Source organism: Helianthus annuus, chromosome 4 (genome assembly GCF_002127325.2).
Source record: "Helianthus annuus cultivar XRQ/B chromosome 4, HanXRQr2.0-SUNRISE, whole genome shotgun sequence".
Lineage (NCBI taxonomy): Eukaryota > Viridiplantae > Streptophyta > Magnoliopsida > Asterales > Asteraceae > Helianthus > Helianthus annuus.
The window spans coordinates 176,293,044-176,302,847 of NC_035436.2; the positions used below are offsets into that span (position 1 = coordinate 176,293,044).

General features: G+C 38.0%; 1 protein-coding gene across 2 annotated transcripts; it reads right to left on the reverse strand.

Moving 5' to 3' along the window:
* Nucleotides 1-2,065: 2,065 nt before the first annotated feature.
* On the reverse strand, nt 2,066-5,927 carry LOC110936939 (heat stress transcription factor A-2b). Of its 2 annotated transcripts, XM_035988629.1 has the most exons (5): nt 4,950-5,927; nt 3,557-4,392; nt 3,317-3,469; nt 3,098-3,200; nt 2,066-2,387 (listed from the first exon to the last, which is right to left on the reverse strand). In XM_035988629.1, the coding sequence occupies exons 1-2, from the start codon at nt 5,238-5,240 to the stop codon at nt 3,739-3,741; spliced, it is 945 nt and encodes a 314-aa protein (XP_035844522.1). In that variant the 5' UTR covers nt 5,241-5,927; the 3' UTR covers nt 2,066-2,387; nt 3,098-3,200; nt 3,317-3,469; nt 3,557-3,738. The 2 variants fall into 2 exon arrangements, with proteins under 2 accessions (XP_035844522.1, XP_035844521.1); XM_035988628.1 differs by lacking the exon at nt 2,066-2,387 and having other exon boundaries at nt 2,933-3,200.
* Between the last annotated feature and the right edge of the window lie 3,877 nt (nt 5,928-9,804).

Genomic DNA, 9,804 nt, shown 5'->3' on the forward strand with positions numbered 1-9,804 from the left:
ATGTACTTGTCTAAATCTTTTATTAGTGTTAGGAAGTTAAGTAAAATAAAAAAGGGATACTAATTTTATAATGTTATGTACTTTTTAAAATTACACAAATACTTTTATAGAGTTAAATGCTTGGTTGGTCCTTGTGGTTTGTAAATATTGCAGACTTGGTCCCAGTGGTTTACTAATTACATAGTTGATCCTAGTGGTTACAAATTTTGCACTCGATTGGTCCTTGTCACTAACCTAAGTTAGATTTTTCAGTTAATTCTGTGTAAAATATCTATTTTACCCCTAAGATTAAAAAAATAAATAGAAATAAGTGGGCCCACCCATCCCACCCTTCTTCTTCCCCACTCCACCCTTTAAAACCACCCACCACCACCACCAACTCCTCAAACTACCACTACCAGCCATTCATGTCCCCTCCTTGGTGGTTCAAGGACATGCCCCTTTACTTTCATCGTGACCTCCACTCAACAAAATGCAACCACACCACCAATAATGTCGCCAATTAAGCATGAGCCTGTCGGTAATTCACCAGAGATGATGCCGGATATGAAATCAGAGACCATTGAATACTCTCCACCGTCCAAGCGACTCGAAACCCTAAGCTCAGATTCCCCATCAGCATCCTCAAAGGGCAAATCAAAGATTGAAAACGAAGACGATGATGAGTTGCAGCTGGGGACTTGCGGCGCGTGTTTGTTGGATGAGGGGATGTCTCTACGAGGTTTTATTGACAGCTGCGATCGTTATTTTTGCTTTGTGTGTATCATGGAGTGGGCTAAGATTGAGTCTCGGTGTCCGACATGTAAGCGTCGGTTTTCGACTCTTCGTCAGCCTTAGAAAGATGAGCTTTTTTTATCTGAGAGAATTGTTAATGTCCCTGTTCATGATCAGGCTGTTATCATTAATTCATTATGTTAATTCTTGATCACAGAAGTTTGAATTAGATGATTTTCTGTACTTCTATTTATATTTACAGATTAATTAATCTATGATTTGGTTATAGGGCAAGCGGTTTAATTTAGAGAGAAAGATTTAATTTTTCAGAGGTGGTGAAAGATTTAATTTTTCAGAGGTGGTAGAGCAAAAGGGGCGACCGGAATGGCTGGCAGTGGTGGTCTAGGGAGTTGGTGGTGGTGGAGTGGGGAAGAAGAAGAGTGGGATGGGTGGGCCCACTTATTTCTATTTTTTTAATCTTAGGGGTAAAACAGGTATTTTACACACATTTAACTGAAAAATCTAACTTAGGTTAGTGATAAGGACCACCCGAGTGCAAAATTTGCAACCACTAGAACCAACTCTGTAATTAGTAAACCACTGAGACCAAGTCTGCAATATTTGTAAACCAGAAGGACCAACCAAGCATTTAACTCTACTTTTTATAAAAAGTTCTTGCACAAAAAGGAATAATAAAGTCAAGTAAACTTTATTTAGTCAAATCACAAAGTCACGCACCATGAGTTGTTAAAGTGCACCTTAACATGTGTAAAAGAGGTGTTCACATTAATTGCATAATAATGTCACATTTCAAAGGCATTTTAACCATATCATTTTGGCATATTCACAAGGACCACCTGACCTAATGAAACTGACACTGGAACCGACTTTCCTCCTATCCACACAAATTATCATTTCTGAATATTAATGCAGGAAAATGGAAGCACACCATATCATGAAATCAAAAGTTACTGGAATTAAAAAAAATGCCATATTTTTATCTCTCAGAACTAGTGGCGAAGCTAGACCCGAATGACCGGGGGGGGGGGGGGGGGAGGGGGGGGGGGACGTATATACCCAAAAATTTCTGTACGAAAAGTACATATATAACACCACTGAGCGAAAAGTCCCCCCGGGCTCCTTCAATACTTCGCCCCTGCTCAGAACTTCATTTCGATTGGTTTAAAAGGTACATGGTTAATACAACCATACAATCAGAAACTCGTTGACCTTCTCAAATAACAATTCCTATATATAAAACACTAGTGGTTAACTTATACGGTAATACCAAGTGCATGTGACGCATGCGCAAGAGAAATAAGGTCTACATACGTTCTGGCGAACAGTTAATAAAACCTACTCGAGAAAACTTCTAATATAATATCAAAAGCATCAAGTTCAGTCAAAGTAACTAACATATTGACTACAAGGTTAAATAATATAGAATAAAGAATGAATTCTAACAATCTAAATAAAAACTAAATTATATGGTTTATAGTGATTATTTTTGTGAGTTATGGATCGTTTCCCCACTCTTCTTAGGTTCTTTCGCATTCCAACCCATCCATATACAAGTCGACCATTTGAGTTATCGGGCTCCTATCAATACGACTCTTTTGTTTGTTGGTTTAAACTTCATGACAAACCCGATCGACACTGACACTGAAACTATCCTGCAGAAGAACTAGCCTTATGAACTAGAAATTCTTTTAGACTTGAAGGAGGGAATCTTTTAAGGGTGTTAATATTCACACACCCCTCCCCTCTATCTCTATCTCTATCTCTATATACATAGTTATGTGTATATATATATATATAGAGAGAGAGAGAGAGAGAGATAGATAGATAGAGTGAAAAGGGATGTGAAAATAAGAGTTGGGGGTTGTTTGTTTACCTCTTAATGAGGCTTTTAATAGTTCAGACCTCTTACTGGTTCAACACTTAATGGTTCAGACTGTTTGTTTCACGAGCAGATGTCTGAATAGTTCAGACATTTGCCTCTGAATGGTTAAGCATTATACAGAGTCTGAATGGTTAAAACCTCTAATCTGAATTGGTAAGACATTTGCCTCTGAACGGTTAAGCATTATACAGACTCTTAATAGTTCAGAGCTCTTACTGGTTCAACACTTAATGGTTCAGAGCTCTTACTGATTCAACATTTAACCATTCAGATGTTGCCAAACAGCCCCTTAGGGGTGTGAAAATAGTGGAAGCCTTTAATAAAAATGGATCTCTATTTGTTATATATATAACTAGAGGGTTACAATTGTCAGCCTCCAACCCTACATATTTGGTGCAATCCCCAAGCATTATTACTTGCATGGGTCCCACAGCATTATTGTATTTGATATAATGTATGAATTGACAAATCCAAGTATACCATTAATCAGCCATCAAGAGTCAACTAACTACTACATGTTAGCTGAGATCCAAAATGCAGCCACAGAATCTTCAGTAAGGTATGTATCTTCAGGAGGGCAAATCTACAGTGATATTGTTCAAACAATAAAATTTCATTAAGGGCTGCATATAACAACTTCCTATTGATAAATTAAGAAAATCTGTTGATGCTTATTTATTTAGTAAGAACAATGGTAACCTTATTATATAAGAACAAGCACTTGAATTCAATCTGGTGAAGAAATGCTTCCAATCTGATTATCAAGATAAGAGTTATATGAAATAATCACAACTAAATTAAAAAAATAAGTTGATATTTGGTGAGGGACTAGTGCTTTCATGAATCTGTATCCTGTAAATACCAAGAAAACTGAATTAAGATGGATAATAGGTACATATTCTTTATACAATATTCGGATTCGGATAAAAGTCAACCAACCAATATCAGAACTAGTAATCATGAATTGGTCCAAGATCTTCACATCTTCTTCATCATCATCATCATCCGAAGTACCTAACTACAAAGATCAAGAATAAACGATTTTAAAAGCAATGAAGATCAGTGAAGAGATTATGAACTATTAGCCGTTCTGGCCTAAACCCAAATTCACATCGTTGACTTTATTGACCCGTTTCAGCCATCCCAAAATCTTCATTAAACAACTCTTCCCAGAATTCTTCATCAAGGTCTCCATCTCCGCCCTCAAATTCATCGAGATCGTTAAATACTTCCTCCTGATTTCTTTTGGGTCGACCAAACCCTTGCATTTCTAAAGCAAGTGCGTCTAACTCAGACATTTCATATTCTTCAGGTTCGTGTTTGATAAGCATTGACCCTTGACCATGGTCAATTAACCGTCTCCTCTTGTTCATAACAACATCTTCAAGCTCCTTTCTTTTACCATGAGAAACCAACTTCTGGACGAAATTGGGACTTTGCATTGCTTTTGCTAAAAAACTCATCATTTTCTGCTGCTTTTGTTCGGTTCCTTGTAGTCTTAGCTCCATGGCTTGAAGGTGGGCCCGGGTACTCTGCTGTTGTTGTCTTAGGCTCACTAATTCCATCATGAGAATCTGTTTGTCACGTTGTAAACGCTTAACTTCACCATCGATTCCGAAATTTCCAACCTCGACACATGAACGGGTTGCTTGCTGTGGAACCAGATTCTGAGAAGGCGTCTTTCTTCGTTTAATGTTCTTCAAATTGTGCCTCTGGCCTCTTAAAAATCCTTCATTTGCAAACTCCCATACATCATGATCTATTTTTCTAAATCCCTGCATTCATATATGAAACTAACTTGTTTCAACACATTAGGGATCATATATTTATTTTTGGGAAAACCACAAAAAAATCCGATCTATTACGAAATATATACCAATACCAATATGTGCAACAACATATCTTTTTATGCATTATTTTTATCCAAACAATGCAACAAGCTATGTTTTTCCCAACATACTCACAACTTTTTAACCATTTAATGCAACAAATTAAATATTTTGTTAATAATATGTAAGTATGATGCATTAATTAAATGTTTTAAACAAAAGTGTATCATAAATATTTAAAGATTTGACCTTTATTTTTCACTAAGGAGACAGCAAAAAGCTAGAAACTTTTCAACCAACTAAATGAAACATTAAAAGGAAGGAACCTAGGAGTCCTGTTAGGTTCAATTAACCAATTTATCAAGAGTCAATTAACATCCTGAAAAAACTATAAAACTAAAAATGAAACACAAGTATCAAATTCAAGAAAACATGATGGCTATATTCACTTACTAATAATCATTCAAAGAAGAAACTAATAATTATTCAAAGAAGAAACTTACATAAGTATTGAGCTGCCTGACAAAGCTAGAGAAATTGTTGTGCTTGAAGTACCTAGGAAGAAGATTAGTAGAGAAAGCATGTGGGTCCCATACAACAAAGCTTTGACCACCTCTACTCCAAGAAACAATGTGATCTACACTATGATCATCCACCATATCATATATTTTTGTCAGAAAAGGTGGAGGTCCAGCCTCATGTAGGCCTTCAATTGGCTGTGGCATGTCCGCCATCACAGGCTGTTTTTCTCTTGAAGGGTACTCTTGTTTGACAGATGGGTAGTAAGGATTCATGGTCAAATCCTTAAAATTATACAAATTTTTATGATGGGTCACAGTCTTTTCAATCAAATCTCAAGTGGGATGGTGGGAATCATCAAATTTTGCCAGTAAAACCTGATCAAACCTTGAAAGAACCCAATATCTTTCAAGAGAAAAGTTCTTAACTTTGATATGGGTGTGATCTTTTTTTTAACAGAATTTGAAGTCTGTTATTCAAGATTTGCAGGAAACCTTAGAAAAAACAAAGAAAAGAAGGAAAAAACTAAGAAAGTTCGTTGAGGCAAAAGGTCAAACACTTGGATTGCATGACAGTAAACCTGATCAAACCCTAAAAGAAATCAATATCTTTCAAGGGAAAAGTTCTTAACTTTGATATGGGTATGATCTTTTTTCAAAGATAATGAAGTCTATTATTCAAGATTTGCAGTAAACCTCAGAAAAAAACAAAGAAAAGAAGAAAAAGATTAAGAAAGTTCGTTGAGGCAAAAGGTCAAACAGTTGGAGTGCATGACAGAAAAAGGGAAATCTAAGTTAGATTTGGGGATTTGAAGGAGATCAGGTAGAAAGGTAGAAGCAGAGAGAAATTGATGACAGTTGCCAGAAAATGTTTAGATGAGTAGTGGACTTTCTCAATTGGGGAAGTTCCCTTTTAATGGTAAAGACATGCGCCCATGGTTTCAGCCTCAGGAACTAAAGAAACTTCTAGAGTTTTGGCTATTTGCACATATGAGCCACTTTAAAAAAAAAAAAATTGAAATGATTTGTACGGTTTTGATTGTGGTCCAAATTAAGCTTTTAAATACAAAATTTAGAAAAGAATGTGTGGCTCTCTATTCATTTACTAGTTTCAGGTGAAAAGGGTAATAATAAATAATTGTATTGATAAAATATTTCAGTTATTATAGTTATGGACCATAACTTATGGTTGATAGTTAAGAATGACACTCATTATTTAGTTTATGTTTGTGTTTGTATTGGTCTTTAGGGTGAAGGGGGTGCTCACCTAATAGGTGAGTCCCCTCTCTTACGCCAAACCAATCCCCGTGTGCCACGTCAAGTCCCCTCTTAAACTCCCCTAACACCCCAATTTGATGGCGCCACTCCCCTCTTAACTCTCCTTATTTTTTTATTCAAAAAAAAAAAAGAAATAAAAAGTTTGATTGGTTGATGCTCAGCTGGCCCACCAACTTTCCCCTCTCCTCCATCGGTGAATCCATGCCCAATTCACACCCTGATTCGGGACCCCGCAGTGATGGCGGCGGTGTTCCCGATCGGGAAAAACATCACCGAAGCCACTCCCTGACTACGCCCCGGACACCCTTAAGCAACTATTATGTTTTTTTTTTTTCAATGTTTAACTTGTAACATTTGAGTTATAGCATGTGTATTTTACACTTAAAGTAGGTTAATTTTAGGAAGTAATGTGCTAAACTTGTAAAATATGTTTCACTTTGAGACCATGTGTAATGGATATTATATGGGCTTGAAGTGACTTGATAATTTGCTCAATATCGTCCCCATGGGGCATGAATAAGGAATGGCCTTTTTAGTATAATGCCAAATTAGGAGAAAAAATGGAAATTAATAATTGAAAGGACATTAAGAGGCGTTAACTATTACACATTTTTTGAATGAGCGTTATGAACTTATGATGCTTATATGATGGAAACTGTCACATATGGGCATTAGTTAATATGGATGATCTGAAAATAAAATTCATTTGAAATTTTCAAAAAGTAAAACAGATTTGAAGTATAAATATGTCTTTTTTTTGCATAGATTAATAGGAGTAGGATCAAATACAAACCACATTTCGTATACAAACTATAAGAACCATTAATAAAGTGTCACGTGACATCGAACCAATTATAGAGAAATGATAAAATAATATCCTAAATAATATCAGTTATATTGAATTCCCTATAAATATGCTAACAAACAATTAATTCTTTATTTGGATCTTCCTTTTATTTTCAATGTGCTGATTAAGAAAAGTGTTGATATCATTCAAATATGTGCTAAAATCAATTATCTTGATTAATTTTCATATGCTAATATAATTCAAAAGTGCTACTTTTATATATGTATTATTTTGGTATGTGCTAATTTAACCCTTTTTAAGTGCTAGGATCTGTTCTTATGGTTTGTAAGATAAATATGGTTTGTACCGAAACCAAACTTGATATGTTGACAAATATTCTTTTTTTATCATGACATGACTGTTTTACCATTTTCCTTTCAACTTTACTTTTTATGGCTTTTTTTTTTTTTTTTTGTGAACGAACAATTATTTCTTTCCAGAAATGTTGATTATTATAATGTTGCCAATGGTAAGAGCTCGGCTCAGTTCAATCCGTTGGGGTATTCATACAGGGACTCGGTTCTAGGTAACACGGGATCGTCTAAGGTGGAGGATAGGGTGGTGGAGGTTTCTAGCTTTGTAAAACCCTTTGAAGACTGGTTTGGTAGGAGCCTTATAGTGAGGACGGCCGACCTTACTACTCTCATCAAACTGGATAAACTCATATCGAATCCTTTCGGTCCCAAGGTCTCACTCAGATATGTCGGAGGCCTATTCATGCTTTTAGTTTTCTCTAACCCGGAAGAGATGTGTGCTTTTAAGGACTCCAACCCGAACGTCAAGTTATGGTTTTCTTGGATGGAGGTGTGGAAAGGGCAGTCGCTTCCTTTTGAACGCATTGCATGGTTAAAAATCACAGGAGTTCCACTTCATTTGGCGGAAAATGAAGTTTTCGATTCCGTCGGGAGGATCTTCGGCAAGGTCGTTCATGCACCGAAGTTGTCGGAGGAAGATAAAGACTTATCGTTTGATCTCATCGGAGTCCTGGTCGGCGACGGGAGTAGGATTGAGCAGTCGGTCAGCCTAGTGTGGGAAAGTAAAAGATTCAAGGTCTGGATTTCGGAGGAGATGGATGATTGGATTCCAGATAGTATTGGGGATAGGTCGGATTGGTCTGTGTCTGGTGTCGAAGAAGATGAAAGGGAGCGTTGTAAGGAGATGTTCAACGAAGAAGCGCCGGTTCAACCAGACGGGTTCCCGGAGGATGTTCCGGTGGGTCAGGATGATCACCGGACGGTGGAAATCCCAATCGTCGAGGAAGTCGAAGAGGTGGTAAGGTCGGGGAATTCAGAGGGTCTCTGCATTGGGGTTCACGTAAATGAGGATATTTCGGCTCAAGTTCCAAGGATGGGCATGGGGGGTCCACAGTCTGTGGGAAACGGAGAGAAGCCGCCTTCGGTTAATATGGACCAACTTTTTAATGTTGATCTGTCTTCTTTTGGGTCCATTTCAGGAGGGAGGGCCCAAAAAGGTAGAAAGACTAAAAAGGTAGTGGCCCAAAAATTTTTTCTCAGTGATTCAGGTGAGCCCAGTAAGAGAAAAAGAAAACGGATGGAAGACCCTTTTGCGGAGATTCCAGACCTAACTGCCCCTGGGGATAATAGAACTGCTGAAGATAACGTCAACGATGAAGGCGGTTTTCGGTTGGATCTCAACATCAGGGCTGTCGAAGTTGAAGCCAATCAACCAACCGTTTTGGATGCTGCATCTGGTATTCAAACGAGGCCGGAGGTTAATCTGGAAGAGGTTCCCCCTTCGGTGGTGGAAAAGGTTAACATGGAAGTAGAAGAAACTATAGAGATAGGTAAAGTGGTGGGAGCGAATTTAGAGCAACACAGAGAGTTAATCAAGGAGATTATCGGGGAAGAAGGTTTTCAACCGGGTAAGCCATGAATTTCCTTTCTCTTAACATCAGAGGTATGGGGGCTGCGGATAAGGCTGGGTGGGTCAGCAGTTTGTGTCGGGACAATAAGGTTGATTTTTTGGCTATTCAAGAGTCTCAAAAGGAGGAGATTGATAGCAGTTTGTTGTCTAGATTTTGGGGCAATTCGGAGTTCTCGTGGGAGTTCGTTGGGGCGGCTGGTAGATCCGGGGGCCTGGTATGTATTTGGAACCCTAAAGTCTTCAGGATCAGTGGGGTTGTGAAACACAGACATTTTTTGTCTCTTAATGGTTTTTTGATTGGAAGCAATAAGGAAATTAACGTGGTCAATGTATATGCCCCTCATAGCATTTCGGAAAAGAAAGTGGTTTGGAACAGTATTTGTGAGGTTATTAGCTCTGGTTCTGGCCAATGGGTTTTACTCGGGGATTTTAACGCTGTCAGGTTCCCTGAAGACAGGTTAAATACTGGTTTTAACAGGGCTATAGCGAATGATTTTAACAATTTTATTGAGGAGTCTGGTTTGGTAGAATATAGTATGAGAGGTCGCAAGTTCACTTTTCTTGCCCCCAACTCTAATAAGCTCAGTAAGATTGATCGGGTCTTAGTGTGCAAAAACTTTTTTGAGGAGTGGCCAGATGCTTGCCTTAGAGCGCTTCCGAGAATGTATTCCGATCATTGTCCGCTTTTTCTCGAGACAATCCGGAGGAATTTCGGGCCGAAACCTTTTCGGTTTTTCGACTCGTGGTTAGCTAAAGACGATTTTGAGGCAGTGATTGTGGAGGCTATGGGTTCGTTTGTTTCGGAGGGGGGTCCTCCGGACATGATTTTGA

Coding starts and splice junctions, on each gene's coding strand:
- LOC110936939 (XM_035988629.1), bottom strand. CDS start 5,240: ATGAATCCTTACTACCCATCTGTCAAACAAGAGTACCCTTCAAGAGAA. Junction 4,393..4,949: donor TCAGGCAGCTCAATACTTAT/GTAAGTTTCTTC, acceptor ATATGAATGCAG/GGATTTAGAAAAATAGATCA.